The sequence below is a fragment of the Channa argus genome, chromosome 3 (assembly GCF_033026475.1).
Source record: "Channa argus isolate prfri chromosome 3, Channa argus male v1.0, whole genome shotgun sequence".
NCBI classification, from domain to species: Eukaryota; Metazoa; Chordata; class Actinopteri; order Anabantiformes; family Channidae; genus Channa; species Channa argus.
Window position 1 is genome coordinate 5149960 of NC_090199.1, and position 26871 is coordinate 5176830.

The 26871-nt window shown below is 40.5% G+C and overlaps 1 protein-coding gene across 6 annotated transcripts in view; it reads right to left on the minus strand.

The window, feature by feature from the left end:
* Window positions 1-112: 112 nt before the first annotated feature.
* nacc1b (nucleus accumbens associated 1, BEN and BTB (POZ) domain containing b) overlaps window positions 113-26871 on the minus strand; it is a 30533-nt gene continuing 3774 nt past the window's right edge. For 3 of the 6 annotated variants that reach the window (XM_067496679.1, XM_067496674.1, XM_067496678.1), the window contains exons 2-8: window positions 21745-21895; window positions 20550-20816; window positions 18901-19119; window positions 16283-16745; window positions 15021-15318; window positions 12612-12709; window positions 113-12429 (exon numbers count right to left, since the gene is read on the minus strand). In XM_067496679.1, the coding sequence (XP_067352780.1) occupies window positions 12110-12429; window positions 12612-12709; window positions 15021-15318; window positions 16283-16745; window positions 18901-19119; window positions 20550-20816; window positions 21745-21870 (1791 nt within the window). In that variant the 5' untranslated portion in view covers window positions 21871-21895 and the 3' untranslated portion in view covers window positions 113-12109. The remainder of the gene's footprint in view (window positions 12430-12611; window positions 12710-15020; window positions 15319-16282; window positions 16746-18900; window positions 19120-20549; window positions 20817-21744; window positions 21896-26871) is intronic. The other 3 variants (XM_067496675.1, XM_067496676.1, XM_067496677.1) reach the window with 3 other exon arrangements.

Below are 26871 nucleotides of genomic sequence, written 5' to 3' on the forward strand. Positions count from 1 at the left end.
TTTTGTGACCATTGTGGCCGTTTTTTAGCCTCACGCTCCTGCATTTAAAGGGACTAACACCATTAAAGACATGTTGGAGAACAAATGTTAAATAAAACCCAAAACAGTCCCGTTTGTTACAAACCTTTTATTAAGATATTCAGATTTTTTCCTCATTTTTAATCAGTCTGGTTTCTTTGTCTCTTTACAGTAGTTAATGTGCAATTATCTTTATTACTGGGTCACAGTTAGGAATTCACAAAGTTATTGGCACTTGGAACACAAGGGGAAAAACACTGGCATGTACAAGGGGGCAGGGCGGAGGTGGTGGCACAACGGGTGATCGGCTTGGACGAGGGGGGTGGGCAGAGTGGGGTAAAGGGCAGGGTCCTGGAGGGGGCATGTTTGTGTGTGGCAGGGGTGAGGTTGGGCATTTTCTTTGACATCAGCAGATGCTACTGCATTGTTTTCATTTTGTTTTTTTCTAAATCCTTTTTTCCCACCATTTACTTCCAAAAGCTATTTCACTTTTTCAGTTTTCTGCTTTATGAAGAATAATAAAGAATACCTCATGCTGCGAGTGCACATCTAACAATCAAACTTCGATAGTGCTTCTATGTCATAATGTACAGTTTATATATTTATATATTTATAGTGGAAAAACGAGAAAAAGAAGAGTTCTGCAGAGTATTTTCACCCAACAACACCAGAGACAAGGAAGAATAGGAATAAAAAATAGTCATTCACGATTGCTATGGTCATATGTAAGCCCTGCCCCCCCTCCCCCTCCCCCTCCCAATATGCAGTATGATTCTGAGGTAAGACTGTGTTGACATGGACTCTCGGCTTGTGTCCCGTTTCAGCGAAAAACCCTGCACTGCACGCATTCAAATGGTCCGAGAGCGCTCTGCTGAGGCTCCCGGGTTTGTTCCTGAAAAACAAAAAAGTATGTACCTGCTTTGTAACGGCAGCCACAGCAGTTCAGAAGCTGCTCGCAGCACTGAGATATCTGTGGGGATTAAGGTCTGCTATGGCTGAGAGCTCCCGAGGTAAACTGGTACGGTTTTTTTTTTTTTTTCTCTTTAAAACTGCATCAGTGACACAAAGACGCACACGCACGTCCTGCAACACATCCTGAGAGTCTGCAGGTGTGCATGCAAGCTTCTGTATCTCAGAGGTTTGCCCGTTTTGTATTCATGTATACATATACAGTATTTATATATATATATATATATATGAGTATGTGTGTTGTCTCTGGTGTTTGGGGATTTGGGAAAGAGCAGAGTAAATGCTTCTAGACAGAAGACTACAGAGACCTGCAGACAGCAGGAAAAGGAGACGTGCGAAGTCTGAGAAGGGGGGAAAAAAAAAAGTCAGGCAAGGGTTGATGAGGTCAGGCCACAGCGCTGTGGAAGAGCAGGAAGAGGAGGAGGAAGGCGGGTGAGCCGTGAGGAGGGGATGGAGAGGGAGAGATTAACAATCAGGATGACGATCTTGATGCAAAAGTGTCTCGTCTGATCTCAAGTTCAGCCAGTTTTCATACACATTGCAAGACAAGTCCTGGCACTTCTCCAGGTTTACAGCAGGGTCCCTACACAGGGAAAATCCAAAATCCTTGTTTGAAACCGGTATCCGCTATTTGAATATGCTTGCGTTCATGTTGGTTTCGGGTTTCCTACAGTTCCAAGAATGCAACACTTCCATCAGCGCTCTGGTTTAAAAGCTCATCTGTCAGCATTCTATGGGGGATTTTTGCTTTTCAACACTAAAGCTGCACTTGGTGATCGTTTTGACCTCAGAATGGATTAAATGAAGCTCATGTGTGTAATGTGTCCACAGAATTATCTCTCAACTTCAAGTTACCTTGAGCATTTTAGCACCGTTGAACTGATTCTTTTGGTTTTACAGCCCAGTTTGTTTCTATTTCCGGTGAATAACTCATATAAACCAACTGAGCACCTACTGAGAAATGTTGTACTTAATTGTCTCAAGTGACCAGCAACATAATTCCCAACGAATGCTAAGGTTGCCATGTGTGCTGGGTGTGTAATTACTGCACTGTTCATCCTAAAGATATGTTCACACACAGTGACTGTTTCAGGTTTTTCCTGCAACAGAAAAGAAAAAAGATTTGATTGACTTGTCTTACAGTGATTGGATGTTTCAAAAAAAAAAAAAAAAAAAAAGATGATCGGTCAAAGCAAAGAATATAATTTACCAGCTCAACCTGACAGATCCCCATTTACTGTCTACCAGTACTTTGCATTGATATGTGTGGACACACCATGACAGCTTCCTGCAATGAAGTGATAATTCGTCAACTTTGTGTTTAGTGCTTGTTGCATTGCCTCCAAGTGGCCAAAAACAATGAACCAGTGCAGCTTTAATGGAGAGCAAACTTTGTGTTCAGCCAAAATGTGGGATTTTTAAAACCAGATTTTAGGTTTAAACTGTGGATATTTCATTTAATGTTTTAACTGAAATCAAGAATGTTTTTTTTTTTTTTAAAGTCCATGAATATAGCTCAACTAAAAATCACACATTTCTGCAATAAACAATAAGTGACAGATAAAATTGAACAAATTGTTGAATGGGCAAAGTTGTCTGCGTTTCCTTCATAAATTTGCATTTCAAATGTAAACGGATTCCAGATGATCAGATCACTTACAAGTTGTTTTTTTTAATAAGAAATCTTGACTTGTCACACTAAAAGGTTTCGTCTAGATCACCAGTGAAGCATCACATGGGTGACGATACCTCGCTGGACACCAAGAAAGGAATTCGGTTTCACTTGTGTAGGAACCCCCCCATCAGAATCAGCTCCAAGCTTCACCCTTTACTGGGACCCCTCACCCAGCTGAACTCTCCTACCTTTCCACCTTTCAGAGGAGAGTTTGCACAGTCTATTCTCCCATTTCCCACATGGGGGTGGGGGGGGGGTTGGGAGAGACAGGTCAGTGGGCACATAAAAAGTTTTTTCAGTAAACAAACGTCATCAAAGAGAGAAAACATACAAAATTAAAAAAAGGGAATAATACAAAGATAAAAACAATAAAAATAAAGAACTTACAAAAAAAAAAAAAAAACCCCATCACATAACACCTCTTCCCACCCCCTCCCCTAAATCACCAGCATCCAAACAACAGAAAGGAAGAGACATAGGGAGTGTGCTCAGAAAGGTGCAGAGGACTTTGGCTCTCCGGAATAGTTGAGCACTCGCCCAAAGGTGCTTTTGATTTGTGACGATTATTCCACTCTCTCCTCGTCTCCTTTGTTCCTTTCTGTGGTTTGGCAGCTGAGGCGGAGATCGGAGTGGAAAAGCAGACGGACAAACTCGTAAATAGACAAGTTCAAGCTCCAAATAGTTGCTGTGGTTTTGCTTTTGCTTTCTGGAATTCTCCTCAGAAACTGTGATTCTACTTTATTTGGCGTCTGGTGCCCATGAGCTGTGGACATTTGGGCGGGCTGGGGTCTCGTGTCGCATTAGTAAAATGAGCAGCAGAAGCCTCTAGCGGTCTGCCGATAAGGTGCTCGGGTGAATACAGTGATCGAGACTCTTTCCTTTACAATCGTAGCTTGTGCAGGATCACTGCTTCTTGGGATCTCATCCTCTGGTGGGGTTGGCAGTTAGTGCAGCTGCTGAGCCCCCCCCCTCTTCTCTGAGCTGCTGTAGCTGCATTTAACCACCAGATGGTGTCTGAAGAGAAACAATTACAACAGCAATAGCTTATTCTTTGTGGAAAAACTGGCCCAACAACCAGGTCAAGTAAACTTTGGGTTGATCTCTAGTTCAAGTATGTGGTATATTTGAAATGTCGAGGGACAATTGAGCCTAAGATTTTATCTATGAACATTCAGACTTGTGGGCCTTAAGATAAAAAGACCAACAGTGACTTGTTTGCCCTGACTGTCCATCACTCTGTCCGTCTGCGTCCTCCACCCCCTGATGCCGTCCCGACAACAGCTGTAGTACAGTAAAACCCAAACATCTGATCCAGCATTAAAACCCTCAACCCTCCCGCCCACAGCACCTCAGTCATACAATCGCAATGGAAAAATATGTAGTTCTCTTTCTCTAAACTATTTTACAGCTAACCGTGTCTCCACTTTCTCTTTTTTTGTCTCGTGGCAACTCTACAGGTGTTAATGTTGAATTATTAGTAGCATCTCCTTTAAAAAAAAAGGACTTTCAAGGACTACAGTACACTAGCTCAAATGGAGAGGAAACAAAATACATAAGATCAGCCGAAAATTAAACTTAAAAAATGAAATGTGTACAAAGCTCTTCTAAAGCCAAAAAAATAAAACAAATAAAATAAAATTACAATAAAATCAGCTCTGGCCACTTTCAACCTTTAGTTGTAAAACTGTGCTCAGACATAGCTGCCCCACAAAACAGGCAAAGGGTGGGACATCTGTGACGACTTTTACAAGGGTCAAAGGTCAGTTTTAGATTTCATACAAACAAGATATTCTGTGATATGCGGCCCACGGTGCTGGGATGATCTGGTTTTTATGCAGTTTTTGCTCTTTGCAGCGCAGAGGAGGGTTTAACTTTATGAAAATCATTGTCTTCTCACTACTGATTCGTAACGCTTTCTCCAAATCATAGAGAAAAACCAAAAACAAAACTAATAACAAAAAAAAAAAACATATAATAAAAAGGAAAATGCCGCTTCTGCTATGCCGGCTATGTTCGGACACTTGTGCACCCGGTCGACAGCCCGAGAAGAACAGGCTGAGCACCAATGCACAGCTGAAACTTGGACAAAAAGCCTGTTAGATCTGCTTCATCCCTCTGTAATTACAACCTCTACATTCTTCTATTCTTTTTGATAATTTGCACAGTGTAAAACTTGTTGTCAAAATGACAAATCTTTGAGCTTCTGTCTATATTTCCTGCCCGTAGCATTAGATTAAAGCCCACATTCAGACTATAAAAACAACGCTGGCACTACTACAGTGGTTCCCTACCTGTGGCTTTGCAGCAAGGGATTGCAGGATGAACATACGAGGTCCATAATAAAATTTAACTACACAATATTATGCACATTATTAGCTTTCCATATCCAATTCTGGTTGATTTTTATCAAGGTCTACAACCAAATTATTTTGCTTGCTGGTTTTTTTTCTTAACAGACCAAAAACCCAATCAGTTCAATGTATAACGAAGAAAAACAGGCAAAATAAAAGTAGGAGAAAGTAATTTTTGGCAATTGTCTATAATTACTCTATTAATTAGCTGTTGATCAACTGAAAACATAATAAACTAACGATTTGTATGTTTTATTATTATTTTTTTTGTGGCCTCTTAAGATTGTTTAAACAATCTAAGAAGGTAAGATGGAAGTTTAATGTATTTCGATACCCTTCAGACTTCTAGTCTCGGTTTTCCCACATCTCTGGTCATTGACTACAGATGAAGATTTGCCTGTTGTTCTGCGTGACACACATTGACAACAGCTGGACAAGCTCACAGCCAACAAGGCCAAATCATCTCTACAGTTGTAGCAACATCTTCACATTAACATATCACAGTGCTTAAAGGACAGCGCGGTGAAACATTCAGCCAAACGTGTTTCTGGACATAAACAACATTTTTTTTTCTTTTCTCCTTTCTACTCTTTTACAAATATTTAGTGCAATTTAAACTTTGTGGCAATAAAGATCAAAACCTTATTCTCCAGAGAAACTAAAGCTTCAGAAGCTATACTCTTTATCCAGACCTCGATAAGCGGCCACTAAGTGGCTGCCTGGATTTCCTGGGGTCATTTCGAAGGATTTAAGCAAATCTACAGTTTATTCATTCAACCCACGACCCCACCCCTCTGCAAAATGCCACGCTACATAAACAAACAAGCACCCAGGTATTTATCTTGGTGGCGTAGGGCCAGAGAGAGAGAGAGAGAGAGAGAGAGAGAGAGAGAGAGAAAGTCGACCACCTCCTCCCCGTCATTAGGCTCCTCTCTCTCCTCTTGCTCTTGTCTCTTTGTCTGGATAGTGGCTTCGCTCATGTGACGGCAGACTGCCGCAATGCCTGATCTGTCCTGGGAGATTCTTAACAAACATCTCCTCCTCAGGAAGAATGACACCCCGTTTCCCTCCTCCTCCTTCACACTGCTCAAGTCTCGGATGATTGTAATTATTTTTTAACCCCACTTGGTCACTTGGCCAAACAGTCGGGCTGATATTTGCCTCATGATTGGCTGCAGCTCTCATGCTGATCGGTCGGCAGCGAGGGGAATACAGGGAGAGACGGGCCCTTCCTCATCAATAGTCTCATTAATAAAGGTGCAATAAACACAAAAATCCCACTGCCGCACATGTCCCATGGGAGAGGAGTGGGCAAGATGCGCGCACACAGCACTGATGTGCCTAGTCAGACGTACCTACATCCATTTATTTGCATTTCAATAGCTCAAATGTATGCACACACTTACACACGCAACATATTTGGCATCTCCATCTGTTGTAGACAGCAAACACTCATCCACCCCCTAACACACACACACAAACACGCACAAACACATACAGATATATGAGTGAGAATTTGGCAAAGATTTGCATTCTATGAAGAAAATGGAGACGACAGAAAAGAAACAGCAGTGTGTAGAAAATGATGGTTCGCGTAATGAAGCAACAAGGGACCAACGCACTATAGCTGCTTCTTGTGTGTTTGTGTGTGGTAGAAAGAGAGGGGGTGAGACACACTGAGGGACAACAAGAGGAAGAGAGAAACATATACATGAAGAGGAGACGAGGCTGAGCGAGATGTAAACAAAGAGCGGAGAAAGAGAGAAAAGTGGAGAAGCAGAAGAGTGAATAGGAAAAAAATAGAAAATAATCAAAAAACCAGGGGGAAAGTGTGTGTGTGTGTGTGTCCTGGCTGCAGTTGGGCTGCTGTCCCACATAGGCAGTGGGACATTTAGGAAGGTAATCTGTGGGATAAAAAAAATAATAGTCGTGAGTATTCACGTAAATCTCTTTTACGTTTAAACGATTTGTCTGTTAAAATACGCATCCTGAAACAGCAGAGCCGCAGCCATGATGTGCAACATGGCCGCAATGCATCTGCAGCTGTGATATGGCACATGTATAGGCTCTGTGCTGTGGATTATGTGACTGCAGATGTGTGTGTGTGTGTGTGTGTGTGTGTGTGTGTGTGTGTGTGTGTGTGTGTGTGTGTGTGTGTGTGTGTGTGTGTGTGTGTGTGTGTGTGAGGCAGAAAGGGAAAAAAAAAAAGAAAAGAAAAAAGTATGCCGCTCTCTGAGGCAGACAAAAACAAACAGCCACTCATCACAACCTCTGCGCACATACCACCCACTCTCACACACACACACACACACACACACACACACACACACACACACACACACACACACACAGACCTTGCAGAGCTGAGCACCCAAACCACCCACACACAGTGACAGACATGCGCAGTTGCCGCATGAAGCCAGACACACACGTATGCAGCACATAGATCGAGACGCAGACCCAGCCTGGCATAGACATGCGCATTGCACACATACACAGTACCACTGTCAAAAGCTCTTTCAAGTGAGGAGGCAGACATTAACATGCCATAAATGGAGATGGAGGGAAGCGAGAGGAGGGGGAAAAAACGGCATACATACATTAATATGCACACACATGCACGCAAACATTAAAAACACACCCACGCACTGAATTTGCCCATAGATGAGTGCAAACACACACACACACACAAAGGCTTTACAAACAGCTCCCACCCTGCAACAAAACACACACATATACACACACACACAAACCAGTATGCATGCATGCATTCACACCAAATCATCCAAGCGTCCCAAACCCCCCCCCCCATTCATCTCTCCTCTTCAGGGAGGCTCAGGCTGTCCTCTTCTTTCCTCTCTATTCCATCACTCTGAATTTTTTTCTTATTTAAGGCGGCGGTTTCAAACAAAGCATTGTAATAGAAAGAATTTTGTTTTTTTTTAAATAGGAAAAACAAAACAATAATGTGCAAACTGTCTGTCCCTCTGTCTCCCCCTTTCCCTTCAGTTTTCTTTTGCCGTCTTTATTTCTCACACTTCTTCACACATCTGTCCTCAGTTATTAAACTTGGTAAAGTCTCCACGGATTGTACCATGTGCTCCAAATAAAGAAGGCTGTGGCAGGGCACATTACTTCCCTACGTCCACCCTTTCAGGTGCTTGTCTCAGGACCAAGTCTTTCTTAAAAGAAAGAAACAAACAACTCGATATACATGTAAATATATATAGAAAAAGGTCACGTAAACATTTTACCTCAAAGCCAGGCTATAAAAGTCAAGCATTTCTTTACAACAGTGTTCTACAAAACTGGTTGTTGGAGTTTGGTTCTTTTCTGGGGTTTTTTTCTTTGCTCTAATTTTGTGCTGTGTCGTTTTCTGAGTTTTGCTTAGACCTGATTTAACTGCAGACCCTTCAACTTGAGGGTCTGTGCTTGTGTTTAGCAGGTCACACTACATAAACTTGTGACAGTGACATTAAACCGTTCAGTGTTCTTCACTGAACTGAAGCTGACAAAGTGAGAAATGAAAAGCTTTATAAGAAATTTAAATCTGGACTTTGCTTTAAACAGAACATTTGACATAATACAACAAAGGCCACAACAAACAGCAGAGCGACTCCTTTCCTCGAATTTCAATAGGCCACGTGACGGATTACAAGACTGAAGACGTGTTACGCCAAGAGGAAACTGTTTCACTCAAATTTAATTATATTGTAACAAATCAGTTTTCATTTATTTTAAATATTCTGTTGAATCGAAAACCACAAACAAAGTCAAATATATACTTTTTTTGGTTAAATGTTTTTGCTTTTATAGTTTTGGTCAGTTTCAAGTTATTTCAAAAGGTAACTGTGGTACCAAAACTTTAATCCACGTCTGTATCTAGATAAAAAAATAAATCAGAAAAAACTAAAATAAAAAAAACCATTAAGAACACGTCACTTTCTTTCTTTCTTTCCACATTATCACGCATTCGAAGCACTGGTGGTTTTCACACGGGCAATTTTGTAGCAATAAAGATCCAACATACCAGAAGAATATCTGAACACTATACATAATAACATTACACCATTTCTAACCATCACGGCCGTCTGTTACTAAGCAGACAGACAGACAGACAAACTTCAGTACAACAATTCCAACCAGACTGACCTTGGTTGGCTGATGTTCACTAGTGTTTGCTCATCTCCATAACAATGCTGTAACCTTCACTATAACATGACAGTACAGTATGTGGGTCTGGGTTTTATAAATTCCAACGCGTCTCCAAGTCTTGTAAACAAACCCGGCCTCCAGATTAAAAAACTAAAATAAATCAAGACCGTCACAGAAACTGCCCGTATTAAATCTGTGCACCAGAGGATCTTAAGACTTCACAACATCTTCAGTTGGTCTCGCACTGTTCTGGTCTTGATACTAAAGACCAGAACAGTGAAATTATCCCACTGTTGCCCAAAGTAATAAACAACCGTATGTGTCCTGAAATTTACTGGACACTCACTGTTCTTTGGCCCCTATTGAAACTCATTACTTTCATCTTTTTAATAGTTCATGTTGAACATATGGACAAGCTACTGCTTTTTTACAGCTGTGCTGATTTTGGAAATACAAACTAATAGGCTACACATAGGATGGATCAGTTTACTCTTAAAACAACATTTACAGTTATAGTCATTATTTTATTCTCAGGTACCAAACAGACACAAAAGTTGGGTCTGCTATAAAAAAATGTTTTATATTGATTGTCTGGGATTGATTTTATGATTAAAAAGGACTGAGACTGAGGTTGAATTGAAAGTAAAATCTGCTGTAGGACAATTTCAAACACCATAATGACACTGAGAACCACAATAGCATGGCACAGGCTTAAGGCCGTTCACCTGGAGTTAACCTTAAACTGCACGAGCCAAAAGCTCAAACCTGGGTTACGCTGGTATTCAGGTGTGTTGTGGATTCTGGACATTAGTTTTTCCACAAGAGAAAAGATCTACATCTGTGTTTTTGTTCTTTATTCCCCTTGAAAGCTGTCACTTAGCGACGCACGTGTCAAAGGCAAATGTGACTTTCAGGGTTGTTTCCATGCTAACATTCTTTGCATTATTTACCAGCCTCTTTGTTGTTGTATCATTAGTTTTAAATACCTTATATTAAAGCCAGAAACATAATTGTCAAATCAATAACTGTCAGCCAAATGAACAGACAGTTTTCTTTCTACATCAGATCCACCGTAGCCTCAATAAACGCTAAATCGATTCAGCTGATTGCTTACATGTGATGAATAGCAGCCTCTCAGGTCTGCTTCAAAGGGCATCATTCCCCTTTAATTCCCACGTTGCTCTGGTGTACTGTAGCTGATGCAGCTGACAGCGCCCAAATGTGTATTAGCGTGAATGTGTGTTCACCGCTGTGATGGGTGAATGAATCGACCAAGCGTGTGTGAAAACATGCCGTCTGGCCGCCCGCGCTCTCTTTCTATTGCCGAACACACACAAATTGTGTGGCCGTTCAAATATTCACACCTACACACACACACACACACACACACACACACAGAGCTGTATTCCTTGCCATGTTCCAATGCTTGAATTAGCACCTTTGTCCATGCCAAGTGAGCACACATCCAGGCAGCGGAGCCTGAGGAAACTTGTGCTGTTAACGGGCATGGTTGTGAATATTCTTACGGAAAACCATTTAAAGGCGAGCAGAAAAAAAAGAAAAATAATAATCACCACTGTATCCACACACACACAATCCTAAGGTCACAGGCAGAAACAAACTTTTCGATATTTCTTGCCTTTACGTGAGATTTTTTTTTTTAAGAATTGGTGATAAAAAAGAAAAAAATATAAAATTTGTCTTCAGATAGTATTTTTTTCTTTTTTTTTAAGAAAAAAAAAATTAAAAAATTAAACCAAAAGTAAAAAAAAAAAACAAAGTATCAAAACCCCTCGTTTTGATACTTACAAAAATGTAGTTCGATTGTACTCATGCCGCAGGAAATACACAGTGCATTCATCGCGCTTAAACTCTTAACCAGTAATAAGCTTCCTCGTCCTCAGGAACCTTGGAAAGAAATATGCACAAAGGATTGGTTTTTAAAAACAAAAAAATAAAATAATAAAAACTTAGTTTTTGTTTAAGGGGTTAAAAGCTAGTGATATTGGACAGGAAAAAGTTTTACACAAGCAAATCGTACGTTATTTCTGCCCCATGTTCCACCACACTATCAGCAAGAGCTCACCAGTACGTCTCTGACGGCTGCCGGGTCGGGTTCCCCAGCAGAACTTGTTAAAGAGCAGTGTTGGTGGGGTTGGGTCGAGGTCGGGGAGATCATAAACCATGCCAATATACATATTAATATTCATTTCAACCCCTGACCTCATCAACCCCCGCACTCTTGGAGGAGCTGTCATCAGGCCAGTCAGACAAAATAATGCAAAAACAAACTTTTAAAATGGGCTCTTTACAATCTCACCCAGCCTCCACTGACTTCCTATGCTGCAGTTCCGATGCTTCGCCACGCATACATTCAATATCAAAACAACAGTGTTACCCAAGTTTGGGGAAGGAAATATTATTTTCTCCAAGCAGGATTTACCCCCCCCCCGCCCACAAATCCCCAGGGAATGTCTATGATTGCTTATGGTAAGGAGAAGGGCCTTAGTGACAGTACACTTTTAAAAACATTAAAAAGAAAAAGCTGAAACAATCAGGATTCGAAAGGTTGCAGAGGAATGAGGTGGTGGGGGGGGGGGGGGAGACTAGTTGTCAGCCTCTTTCCTCTGCTACCTCTCTGTCTTTTTTTCCTATCTCTCTCCACTGGAAAAAGGAAGCAGGAATAACTCAAAATGAGACATTCTGAGCCGTGGAGAAAGACAGAAATATGAACAAATGAAGGAAGGAAAGCAAAACAAACTGAAAAAAAGAGGCGTATAAGAAGATCCCCAGACACATGGCAACAAGGGGAGGAGTGACAGCCGTCATCCTGACCACAGTGGTCACCGTTCTCTACTTATCTCTTCACCCCAGAGAAATGCCATCCCTCTTTCCATCAATCTGTCTATTTGTCCATTCATCTATCTGTCCATTCACTCACTTAAAACAAAGTGCTGCCGTCTCCTCCCGTCCCCTGGAGGGTGTCTGCTGGCGTCGCTCCTCCTGCCTCGTTACTGTTGGCGGCCGCCGCCACGGCTTCCAGGGAGGCGGAGTCAAAGCCTTGCTCTGCCCCCAGCGCATCCGCCTCCATCTTGACACTGTCGGCCAGGAAGGCAGAGTAGGCGTCGCTGTCGGCCATCAGCAGTTTAAGCTTGGGGATCCAGCTCTTGCGGACTACGCGGCGCGCATTGGTGCACATATCGGCCGCAATGGCATTCATCTCGCTCTCCTTGAAGCTTGGCGCAAAGTTCTGGCAGTAGACTGGAGGGAGGGTGGCAGGATAAAATGGAGAAAAAAAAAGAAAAACAGAAGCAGATTGAAACTAAGAAGCAAACACAATCATAAGAGAAAGAACTCTTTGAATCTATAGTGGGCAACTTTGCATCCCGAGATGTGACAGCATTTATAGAATCAGACTGGGCTTGTGCCTCTGCATGACTCACATTTAACCGCGTGCAGCACTCTGTTGTCCAGGGGTTTACGACTGGGATCATTGGTTGATGAGCGGATGCCGGTGCCACAGCTGTTAGCCAGAGTGCTCCTGAGCAATAAATAAAGACCCACATCAGGGCTCACATAGAATCACCGTCTACAGAATATATATATATATATATATATATATATATATATATATATATATATATATATATATATATATATATATATATATATATATATATATATATATATATATATATATATATATATATATATATATATATATATATATAGGCAGCTGTGTTGCACAATGAAACACACAAGTGGAAATGGTAACACTGTTTGAAACCGTAGTAGGTCGATGTGAAAAACGGATACAATTCCAAACGTGGATTGGAAATCTATAGTATTGTTCCTGCCTTGCTCTAAAACAAATATATTTCTAGCCTTTATCTGCAGATGGCCAAAAAAAGCAGAGGCACAAAGGAGAAAACAAGATGTAACTACAACAACCAGAAAACACGATAAGATATCAAAGGGCACACGTTCTAGCACAAATGTACTGTGCTTGCTCACTTATTTTTAACTTTTATGCGTTTTCTTTTTCTACTGCCAAGAGGAGAAACACTGGTCATCACCAGTAAATTCTGTATTTCACAATAATTTCTCTCTTATATTTAGTATCATGTATCAAGAACTTCAAGAAGACACTTATTTCAAGTATGCACTTTGGTTCCTGTCTTTACACATTTATGTAGTTTTGGTTTGCAGTTGCTTTTTTTGAGGATGTACTGAGATATCACTCCCTTCATACTTCTTCTTTTCCTTTCGGCTGTTTCCTTTCAGGGGTCTCCACAGCGAATCATGTGCCTCCATCTAACCCTGTCCTCTGCATCCTCTTCACTCACACCAACTAACTTCATGTCCTCTCTCACTACATCCATAAATCTCCTCTTTGTTCTTCCTCTAGACCTCCTGCCTGGCAGCTCCAACCTCAGCATCCTTCTACTGATATATTCACAGTTTCTCCTCTGAACATGTCCAAACCACCTCAATCTGGCCTCTCTGACTTTATCTCCAACACATCTAACATGAACTGTCCCTCTGATGTCCTCATTCCTGATCCTGTCCATCCTCGTCCCTCCCAAAGAGAACCTCAACATCTTAAGCTCTGCCTCCTGTCTTTTCTTTAGTGCCACTGTCTCTAAGCAGAACATCATCTCTGGTCTCACCACCGTCTTGAACATGTTTCCTTTTATTCTGATACTCTTTTATCAAACACACCTGACATCCTACTACTACTACTCTTCGTTCCCTTTCATTTTCCTCATTCATCAACTCTTCAAAGTTCTCCTTCCATCTTCCCATCACACTCCTCTTCCTGCCTCTTCTGGAAGAAAGTGTTCACTACAGCCATTTCCATCCTCACCAACTACTCTTTCAGTATAACTCCTACTCCATTTCTCTTCCTATCTGACACATGGTAGAACAACTTGCACCCTGCTCCTAAGCTTCTAGCCTTGCTACCTTTCCACCTGGTCTCCTGGAGACACAGTATATCCACCTTCCTTCTCTCCATCTTGTCAACCAACTCTCTAGCCTTCCCTGTCATAGTACCAACATTCAAAGTCCCTACTGTCAGTCCTACATTCTTAGCGTTTCTCTTCTCTCTCTGCATATGAGCACAACGTCCTCCTCTCCTTCTTTGACAAATAATAGCCCAATTTCCACCAACACAGGTGAATTGAAATATGCCTAACTTTTTGTAAGTAACATGCAGAGTAACATGTAGAGTATTATGCCATTTCATGTTGGATAGGACCCGTGTAAATCATGACAGAACACATATAATTGAACTGAAAAAACTAATTTAAGATACAAGCTATACATAATTTAAACTATGCTAAGCATGATCCCGACAGTGTAGGATCGTCATTTTAAATGTTATTAACAGCTTCTGTTTATAGTTTTTAACATTTTCAAATATTTGTATGTTTATTCTTAGAAATATTATTTCAATTTAAAAAGATCCACAGTGTAGTATTTGCTTAGAAAACTGAAAGTTGTAAATTTTCAGAGAGAAAATTTGTAATAATGTTCTACTACCCAGATTGGTAGTATGGTTAAATATTAGGACAAACACAGTAGGAAGCCAAAATTTGAATTTTTAATTAAAAATGTCTCCATCCACCAATTATTTAATGTATCAAGCCTGAGGCAGATAATTGATGCCTGCAGCATATAGTCAAAGCTATTAGTTGCCCTGGATCAAGCATGAGGCTTCATCAAGCAATATACGTGTGATCTAGTTCAGTCCCTGCACTCTATTGTTTGCTGAAACACACACACACACACACACGTTTGTAAATGATCAAAACAAAATGTCAGGTAGGTAAAATGCATTAGACACTGACCTGTCAAAGAACGCGGCCAGCAGGCGTCTGAGTAGCACTTTGTGGCGGGTGCCGGCGCTGACATGGCAGTTCATGAGTTGGGCACGGGATATGAACACAGAGGTGCCGCTCACCAGCTCCAGCTTTTCAGCTGGATCCCCCTCCTCGTACAACTTTGGGTGGCAGCGGTTCCCAATCTGGCTGATGAGTTCAGCTGGCAGCGATGCCAGGTCTTGCCGGGACCGTCCAGCTCTGCCCCCCCGCCCGCCACCTGAGTCAGGGGCTAAGTCTGGTAGAGCCTCCACCCTCTCCCCCACAACTGAGGGGGGAATGTGACATATTGATTATTTATTTAGTTATTTTTGTTATATTTAGGACTGAGGATCATTTGATTAGCTTCACAGCTGATACAAAACTATAATATATTTTTCAATTCAGGAAACATGTCAAACACCTCAAATCCGCAGTGATACAAGATGTCTGCGTAAATTAAACCGTCTAATGTTGGCAAAAGTGATTTAAACGAGAAACTGACAGATCCAAAAATACACGTCAGTTAATGTGTATGCCAAAGCAACATTTTAGTATTAACCTTTGATATGCAGTCATTTATACTCACTTGTTTAATGCATTATGTTCTGTTTCTGCCTGGCTGGTGTTTGGCCATAAAAAGCATTTAAATCAACACATTTTGCAGGTCAGCTCCAATTAAGTTTTTGCAATGATTTCATAGGCTGGTGCAAAAACTGCTAACATCTCATAATATACAGAACTAAAACATTTTCACAGCGAAATAGCCTAACAAAGGATCCCCAGCCCCAGGTGCTCATGACGATCTGTCGCGTCCTTTTAAAAATGCATGGTGACCAATCGGCGACATACAGCACTGCAGACCCAGCCACAACAGTGCCTCCAGCTTAAACCTAAAAAGCCCTGCTCATAAGAAACTGAAGGAATTTAACTGCTGTCATTACCGTTCAGCTTAAAGCTGAATCATCTGATCGCCATGAAACTTGTGATTAAATAAACTATAAACAATTCATAAGCTTAAGGGAGAATGCACAGCTTTCTGGGGTTTTCGCTGTTTGGAACATTTCATTCTCCTCAACATCCTCCATTCCCAAGAAGTTTGGATAGACAAACTTTACAGAACTTGTATGGATAAACACGCTACACCAAGACTTTACAGAGATCAGAAGACAAAAACTTGGGATCTACATGAGAACACACTACCCTTGAAATGAACTCGCACACTGATGTATTTATCTGCTGTCAGAACGTACCTGCTGCTCCAGCGTTCAGCATGCTGTACATGGTGTACATGTTGCAGATCTGTCTGTACTGCTCCTCAGCGCTCTCGTCTGCTATGTCGTCCTCTTCCTCATCGTCATGGTAGCTGATAGGCGAGTCGCTGGTGTACATGCTCAGAGTGCCCGGGCTTGTGCCCTCGGGTGTCCCGCCATTGTTGTTGTTGTTGTTATGGTTGCTGTTCAGTCCCCCTCCTCCCATTGCAGTGGTTCCGCCGCTGACGACCATAGGAGCATTGGTTGCTGGTCCACGCCCAGAGGCATCGTGGGTAGTGTTGTTGGAGGATGAGGAGGAAGAAGAGGAGGAAGAGTAGCGTGCGGCTTTCCTCATCCCACCTCCCCCACCCCCTCCGCACCCACCTCCCCCATCGCGGTTCCCGCCCTCCCACAGCCGTTTAGCCACAGGGGTGCAGACCACAGAGTAGGGAGAGCCCTCCTGCTGAGCAAGAGACATACGGTTACCACCACCTGACTGAGACACAACTTTTGAAAGTCACAAAACCCAAATTTAACAGGAAAGAAATTATTATACACATGTACACAGCTCCTGTCTGTGGCCAAGACATGACGCCCACTCTCTAATCAAGGCTTTTAGCCCAAGATGAATGACTAGGTTCTCACGCAGCCCCAACTTGTGGCTCTAAAAAATTTTACGTGCATTTGTGTCACAATGATAACTCCCAGGATAAACCTTGAAAGCAGTGCATGATAACAATTTCTAAAATTCTTTGACATTTTCATACCTGAAAAACTGACTGAATCTACATTTTTGCTCGACTGAACGGGATTATTTTGGTCCCAGGGAGCTAAAACAGTTTATGGAAATTCAGGAAATATATTTAGAATTTGGAAAGTTGTAATGGTCGAAATGTAGCGATTTCCTGGGTTATCGTGACAGTTATCACTGTGACTCAAATGTAATGTAAATGTAAAAGGTAAGGTACATATTGGGTCTACTAACTCAAGCAGCATCAGATATGAACTCATGTGGAGGTGCACTGCCTCAACTGAGCACTTCAGCTTTTCTGTTTTTACAAATGACTTCATGGGATATAAAAAAAAAAAAAACAACACATGCATATTACGGTCCAGCAAAAACAGAGGCACCGATTCACACACTAAAGGCCGAGTGTTTAAGGAGTGCGTCAACTGTCAACATCAATCACTTAAGATAATCATGAAGTAACAGGTCTCAGGATGAGATGAGGATCTGGATCTGGATCAGATTTTGCTCAACCTTTGGCAAAAAGCATTGAGATTCAACACCCTCCTCACTTGTTAAATGCCAGGCGCTGGTAAAATAAGTCTGTAAATCCATATAGTTCTCCAATACTTGCTACCTTATGACATGGTAACATTTAAATGTCTCATTAATATACAAGTTCTAACTGAAGGAAAAAACTTGGTATGCTTCAAATGCCGGATGACTGAGCAAAAATAACTGGTGCATGCAATCCTGAAAATCACTGTTTTTATTATCCGTTTGCAGACAAGTTCAGATTGCACCTCTCCAAACAAACACGTTAAATCTCCTGAAACTTTCCCAACAATGGAAAATGGTCACACTGTTGCTTCCTGAGCTCATCACTGAAGAAAATTATTTTCATATGATGCTTATGACTTATTTAAATCAAAACGGTGTGATAATAACACTGCTCCCACAGATTAGTTCCTTATTCCAAAAGTGAGGACAGTAGCAAATACACTGATATGCAGATTAGTACCTGACATCACATGGCAGCTATTTTTGAGCAGCCAACAGATGCTTTACGTTGACTTAAATGGAAATGAACTCCTTTCTCCGGTTTCTCTAAGCTGAATTTTAACTCTGCCGACTCGACACTATAAAAACAGTAGGTAGGGTTCAACCTTGAACTCAATTAGTAACTTTCAGAATACTGGATAATGCTTATGAAACGGTACATATTTACCAAAAATATGTACCGTCTATAGGCTCTTCAGCAAGTCAACCAAAATGTGTCTTCTTTGTGATAAACAACACTGCAGAAAAGAATGATTGAAACACTGAAATGTTATGTGTTTGAATTAAACCACTGTTCTGTGACAGTAAATGAAGTGAAGCAAAAAAAAAAACTGAATACTGCAGCTTGTGCTTCTCTAACACTCGCAGCTCATTAGTATGGAAAGTAAAATGATAAAAACACCAACCACACTCGTCTCTTAATATCAAGGCTCCCTGACACCTCCATTTAAAGCTTTTTAAAATGCTTGACTGCACACAATCAAAGTGATGACCCCTGACCTCTAAACTAATGTATGTCTTTGCTTGAAATACTTTGAGTGTCCGTGCTGTATATCAGAGCAACCTTCAGGCGATAATTTCTCACAATATATGGATACCATATATCATTTGATAAATATTTTCAGCCGCCAGTACAAGAAGTAAATTGATGTTTTGTTGTGTACCAAAGCCTTTTCAAATCTCAGACTCAAAGAAACACCCACTCACGATGCCCTTTTTTAACCACTGACTGATGACTTGTTTTTTTTCATGATTCTTTTACATAATACACACACATAAATGACCTCAATGCTGATAAATATTGCTGCACTAGAAAGCAGACAGAGCCTACCTGCTGTGGCTGTGGGGTGGGCTGAGGTGTGGTCGTCTGTTCTGTCTTCACCTTGGACACCAAGGGGAGGGGCGTCAGACAAGAGGCAGGCCTTCCTGCTGCTGTGGCGACAATGCCGATTCCACCCCCTACCACTGTTTGCGTAACGGGGCTCTGAGGCTCGGAAGGCGGAGTCTCCTCAGTGTGGAGACCCTGAGAGTCACAGCTTGGAGATGAGACCTGGAGCATAAAAGTTTTGCTTTTAAGTATTTTCGGATTTTAAATATCACTTAAATAAAGTTTCTATCATCAGAAAGTTCCTCAATTCAATCAGTAACATTTTTTATTTCATTTTCATAAGGAAAAGTTACTGCACCTATGTTTAAACACAGTCTTTAAATTAGTTCTGCAATGATGAGTTGTAAAATACAGATTTTAGATTATATCCTAAGCAAAATTACTAAAAACTCCACATCACATGTAGTTAAAACTTTTCTGTGTTTTGTATGTCTGTAGATGGTATAAGTTTTTAAACCCATTGGTTGATCAAGTTAAAGCTTTGATTTATAAAAAGAGTTTGATTATTTCATCAGCTGGTACTTAAAAAAAAAAAAAAAGAAAAAGAAAAAAAAAATAACATGACCATATATTTGTTTAAGTTGCATCCTATGGTTTTGGTATGTGCAGTAAATCTGTGTCTTGAAGTTTTTTTTAAGGTTTGATGATGTCAAAGGTTTAGACCATGAATACACAGAGTTTGTATTCATGGTCAACCTGCTCTTGCAGACCTCTTTCAGATCCCATCATCTTAATTTCGAAACTGCTCCAGGTCATGTCAAATGGACTAGTTTTTCAGCCAGACATATAGTCCCCAAAATAGAATCATAGGAAGCAAGCTGAAAAAAAAAACCCCAACAATCTGGTGAAGTAGCCCTTTAAACCTTTTCTGTAAAAAAACAGAGCATCAACTTTGTTGATTTTACTTGCCAATATAAATAAATAAAACACAAGCTTAAAAAAAAAAAGGAAAATTACTAAATGATTCTGTCATATCATGATATTGCAGACAAATTACATAAAGGCAAAATATATGCATAGGCTGAGAAAAATGTTAAAATTAAAATGTTAAGTTAAAACCAATCCTACACACTTGAGGAAAAGCGTGTTTTCTTTTGTATGAATTTAATTTATTGGGATATAATTTGAGCTGGACGTTTTTTTAAACAACTCGCATAACGTGTCGTTCGGTGTCATATCAACTCCGTGTCTTGAGGTGATAAGGGGATCTTTTAGGGAAAAATCAGTTTTCCTGATTAATATGCAGATTTATGCAGCAAGGCACTTCAAATCTAATCAGATCATCTGCTACTATGGTGAGAACCTGTAGTGTCAGTACAATGTTTCAATTATTCTTGAGTCACAAGAACATGTCTACAAACACAGACACCCCCACGACAACATAATGTCATGCATAATGTCACAACAGGTGCTTTGCTAGCAGCACATAAAGGAGGCAATTGTATCCATAGCTCATTCATTTTACCACCGTTACTATTTTAAATTATTTGATATTTATAGAAAATAGTATCATACATTATTACCATTTTACCAATAGTTCTCTATCTGGATTTGTCTTAAATCACTGTATTAACGCTTTATTATGAAGTTACCTTGAGGAAAAACTCTGTGCCTTTCTCCATGATCTGTTGGATCTGGAGGAAGCCGGCGGTGTACATGAGCAGGAACTGGTCTCCAACATTCATGCTGAGGCGTCCTGTGTAGCAGAAGGCCAGGATCTGCTGGAAGCTCTGCGGCTGCACAGCTGGAGGCAGCTCCACCACCGAGCTCTTCCCCCCGGCGTTGAACAGATCCCGGAAGTAGGAGCTGCTGGCTGCCAGCACCGCACGGTGGGCCTGAGGGGTAAACAGCAGGGGAAGCTAAGTCAGGAATAAAAAATACATTAATGCAGTGTACAAGATACACATCAAGAAACACTGCTGATTTATGGACAAATATAATTTTAAAATTTTGATTGTTTACATAACATGCACTTGCGCAGGTAGACTGAAACAGTTTTTGACATGGACCATATTTTACTGTCTTACCGATTCATTTCAACCCAAATCTTTTCCAGAGCCACAGACCACTCAACAAATCAAACCACAGCTTGTTGTTTCCACACAGGGACTGCACCTATATCCTGTCATCACAATCTTGTGAGGTACTCACTTGGTTCACCTGCAAGGTGGTTAAAATGGGTTACCTCATCTTTTATTCGGCTCAAAGGTTTAAAGATTAAATCGAATTTAAGGGGAGAGAGGGGATGGAGAAGAAGAAAAGGGACCCTACAATAAGAAATTAAATGCAACAGTTTTCCAGTGCCTTGGTGCAAGATCTGCTCGTTCACAACCCAACACGCTAAGGGGGTGGTCCTCTACTGATCTACGACAGAAACACTGACTTATGGTCTCACAAAAAAAAGCAAGGGGATCCGCACAATGTAGCACGTAAAAACAAAACTTCACCATGGCATGGTGTCATCTTTGCGTTCTCTATTCAGTTGTAAATCAAATTCCACTTTGGTCATTTGGTTAATATAAATAATATAATATTGCTAATCTTCTAAGTCACATCTGCATCTCATGCTTTTCAGGATTTCAAAATAACGTCACGGTTTAGATATTGCAAAATTAAGTGACTACAAGGCATATCACTTGGCAGTTCATGAGGAAAACCACCTAACTAATAAATATGCCAGTGCAGCTGTGGGCACATCATTCAGCTCTCAGGTGAACCTGTTTTTAATTAACTACAAATGCTTAATTTTGGGGGGGGGGGGGGTTAAAAAAAAAAAACCTTTCAGACCTTGAAGGCATGTCCTTTGACGACCACGGAGACATCACAGTAGAGGCCCTGCAGCCGCTGTTCGTTCAGACACTCCAGGACGTTGTTGCCAAAGTTAGGGATCGCCATCTGCAGCGTCTGAGCCATAACGCTCTGCCCAGCACCACAGAGTCTGCAGGGAACAGGAAACACTAAAGTTGATATTAGGGATAACAGGATCATTAAGAGGAGAGTCAAAAGAAAAGTTCAGGACAAAGAGTCAGAAATTGGTAAATGGAGGGACATCAGTAAGGTAATGCAGAAGCAAGGACAAGATGAGACAGTAAGACAGGAGAACAACAAACAATGCAGTGACGGGACAAGGATAACAGTGGGAACATGCTGGAATACGTGGAACAGGCCAATGAGACAGACGAGACAGATATCAGCATGAAGGAAATTCACTTCAAATAAAAGAAAAGGGTAAGTAAAGTGTATGATGATTAATGAATTAGGTGTTTGGTAAACAACTTAAATTCATAACTCTAAGTTCCAAATGAACTTAGAATGAAAGAGAATTTTGGGCCACCAGCGACAGTTATATAAGACATCCTTCTCCTTTTTTTTTTTTTTTTCCCCAAACCTTGTTTCATTACATCTAATTCACAGTTAATAAACTGTTTGGTGGTTTTTGGCCTACTTTGTTATTTTCTCGTCGCTCCTTCTCAGTCAAAACACAGTCTCTTACATAACTCATCCATTTCACTCATCTTCATCACCATCCAACAAAGCAGCCTGTGATCAAAAGTGGAGGAAACTGTCAAACTTACAACTACAAACAAACAAATCAATCTCTACAGTATTTTTCCTCAAGGCTGACAGCATTACTTTTAAAGTGGACCTTTTATTTTACATGCACAGTACATACATTAAACTACTTGTATTAATATGCAAAAGAGAATAAACAGCTTTACTAAGCTTTTTATACCAGATCATAGCAACCCAATGATGGATAGTGGACACTATGTTCAGCAGCATTTGGCCATTAAATGGAAGTAGAATGCAGAAGATGCTGAGCTCCAACACTGGCTACAACCCAAACAAACCACTAATAGGAAACAATATGACTGTGATTAGCCTTGCTCCTCCACTGGGAGGAAGACCAGACCTAGTAACCTAAACAGCAGGCAGACACATCACCTCCAGTTCTCCTCATAAATGTTGGTGAGGATGTAAAACGATGTAGCAGCTGAAGCCCAGAGGTCAATAAGAGTGTGTGCGAAACGAAATTAGTTGTGCTCTCTTACTGACCCCCACTCAAAGGCTTTTTCTCACTGTGAGGCCATGTTAAACTGAATGCTGTCCAATACCAACGGCAAGAAGGATGCTAAGAAAGCATTTGCAAAATATATACATAAATATGCAAACCAACAGTTCTGAAATGATTTCTCAGTGAAATACCCGTAGACTACACAGGTCAAATTAAGGAAAGTTATTCTTCATTATTAGCAAGTTGGAAATTGTTTTTGGAAACCATAGATCAACTGTTCTGTGGAATGGAGAGGAGAAGGACCATCCAGCTTGTTATCAGTGGATGGTTTAAAACCCTGCATTAGTGCCTATGGTGTGGGCAGCTTACACATCTGGAAAGATGTGTAAGCTGAAAAGTACATAGAGGTTTTAAGAGAAACATATGCACCCATCCAGACAATGACTGTCAGTCTTGCATATTTCAAGCAAGACAATGCTAAACCACATACTGTATCCACCACAACAGCATGGCTTTGCAGGAGAAGAGTACAGGTGCTGAACTGGCCTGGCTGCAGTCCAGACCTCTCACCAATAGAACATTTTTAGCGCATCATTTATAAAAAAAATAATAAAAAAAAAGGGGTGAAATAGGGCAAATAGGACTGATGAGGCAGCTAGAATCCTCCATCAGACAAGAATGGGGCAACATCCATCTCCTAAAACTCCAGCAACTGGTCTCCTCACTTCCCAGACAATTGTTTAAAAAAAAAAAATATGGGATGCTGCACATTGGTAAACATCACCCTCTTCCAACTTTTTTTGTCGTAGAAGCTATAACATTATAATAAGGTACTTTGCAAAAACACACAGTTTCCAGACCATCAAGGGCAGTACAGTGTGTGGGATACCTGTGTTGTATATAGTTTGGCAACACCAATTCCATATACGAGATAGGCTATTTGATTATGTATAAAGCATATTCTGCTGAGAGTCCCAACTCACTTCTTGACCACTATGAATAATCCAGATGGAATTAAAGGTGATACATTTAACGATAAAAGCTCCTTGGGACTATTCAATTAAACTGAATATTGAATTCAATGCAATTAAATATTTCATTTATTCTGTTTGTTTTTTGGTATGGTAGGGTAATATGACAATACCATAATATTTCATGACTGACTGATAACTGTAAACACAGAGCACTGGGGTAGCTTTAAGATCCCAAAGTGAAGACTTTTCTGGGTTTTATATTCCCTGAACAACTGTTTAAAACCCACAGGAGGTTTGTCATGATGTTAGATAGAAAAAAAAAAAACATTTCTTTGGGATGTTTGCATGTATAGCATTTCTGTCCAATAAATTACTTAAAGTGATCAGTTGATGATAATTTAATTTCATTCAATTCAACTTTGTCATAATATATGCACACAACACACTACTTACTTTGTGGAGCATTCGGGGAAAAAAATAGGTCACTGGAAACCGAGTTGAAAACATGCAGTAATCACAATAAAGTGGATGACAACAGCAAGGCCAAATATGTCTGTAACTTTAAGCTGCAATCTAAAGTCTTAGAAATCACTATGGAAGACATTTGATTTTGTTTGTAATATGTAAGACTTATACAATGTGATTACAGGTCAGACCAAAATAGAGCGAGATATTGAATATGAAACGCTGTTGTCCTGCACAAATGGAGTTCCCCATTTGGAAGACAGGTGAATTGATCAGGCTTACAGCTACAGAATTTATACTACATCCTGACAGCTAAAAGCACTGCAACCTATGTCAGAGTTGGGAATTTTGCTGCCAAGCTGTGCATGTCACTGAACCTCACCGATTGTCTGTGGACAACAACTCACTCTGGGCCAGAAGAACCAGGCCTGACTTAGTTTTATTGGGATGGCAATCTCCACAGTTAAAAAACTTACGTAACTTAACTGGACTTCATCATCTTTCTCTACGGGGGGGCTGCCAGGGCAGTGGACAAGAGGTGGGGGAACAACCTAGACAGAACACCAGTCTGTCACAAACCCACACAGATAACCTGTCAGACTCACATTTACAATTATGATTTAGAGATGCCAGTTAACCTAACATTTCCGTCTTTGGGCTGTGTGAGGAAACTGGGAAACCCGGAGGAAACCCACACAAGCACATGGAGAATTTGCAAGTTCCACAAACAGAAGCCGCAATCAGCAGGTGGATTCAAACTGGAAAACATTCTAGCTGTGAGGGGGCAGCGCTAACCACTCCACCATCGTGCTGCCTGCCTTACTTAAAATAAAAAACTATAATCCTACATAGCTTCAAGACAAAAATACATTAACATCTAAAAAATAAAAAACCCTAAGCACTAGCTTGATGAGGTCTCCGCTTTCTTCAGCAGTTACCATCCAGATGTTCCTGAAGGAAAATTACCCTAAAAAGCATTTAGTCACTAATAAGCATAGATAGAACAGAGGAAAAACTCACCAGCAAATGCAGACAACCAGGATTTAGGACGGAAAATGTTGCTGGGAAATTTGACTTCAATAATTCTGAATAAAGGGAAAACAAAAACCACTAAAAACTGAAAAAAGAAACACACCTTATATATGCCCATTTTAACTAATCATACGTCTTGCTTTTCTTGTTGCCGATAGCTTAAAGTAGACAATTTGAATATTTCACTTTCAGCAAAGCAACAAGAATTAGAACAGTATTATATTATTTCTACGGTAAATGCCAACATTTGTTATTGTTCTTTCAAATATTAAAAGGTCATTTTCCATAGTCACCATTTCACATTGACATTCAGGAGGTAGGACAGGCAGAGATGCAGATTTCTTCACATCCAGATTCAGCAGAGCACTGTGCAGTGTAGCAGTACCTTCAACCTTTGTTGATGTGTAGTAGGTGGCGGGAGCTTTAATATCATCTGAACAACTAGGCAATGGTGCACAACCTTACTTCAACGTTGCATTTAGTGTACGGCACAATGAGGTAACCAAAATCAGTACGTCACACCTCTTCAGGAACCATATCAAATCCTAGTATACAATATAAACACCACTTAGTTATAAAGCCAATTTGGAGCAAGGGGAATAAATCCCACCTTCAGTGCTTGTTGTTCTTGGTCACAAACAGAAAGTGAATGAATAAAAAGCAGTTTGCTGCATCATGCATGCTCAACAAACTTTCACTACTCGAAAAATAAAAGGCTAAAAATAATGGGCTACAGCCGCACTGAACCCCTGCCTAACACCTACGTAAGGGCAGCATTGAGAATAGAGGACCATCGGCATTACATCCTAATTAATTTTTAAGTTTATAGCCACTAATTAATTTTGACAGATGTAAGGACAGTGAGTAAATGCAGTGGGTAAGATGGAGTAAAGCACATGTATTTACAACTCAAGTTCCACACATTTCACTGGAAGCATTTTACTTTTAAATTCTAAAACAATGCTTGTGAAGTTATGGTAAAAAACAAAAACACACAAGCCATCAGCATATCTCAGTGGTGTCTACAGAAGCGTCATAAGCCTACTGAATGTTAATATTAGCATGTGTATTCCACTTCAATTCACCGGACAAAAACTATTTAAGATCACAGACTGTTTACTAGGTTGGGAGCACTTTCTCATATTATACCTCAAAATGCTATTAGCGCACGATGTATGAACTACCGTTTAGTTTCTCATACTTTCTTCATTTAAATCAATCATTTTCTGACATCACTAAGTTAGAGTACGTTGGCAAGGAAGCACTGACAGTTTGTGTCGACGTGAAGAAATCAATATGCGTTACATCGATGTAATTCAAATGAAGTGTCACGGACTGATATTTTCTCCACGCACTTTGGGTTTTATCCAGGATTTGCTTGCATACATTACACTTACTTTAATTAGCACAGCATGAATTCAATGATAC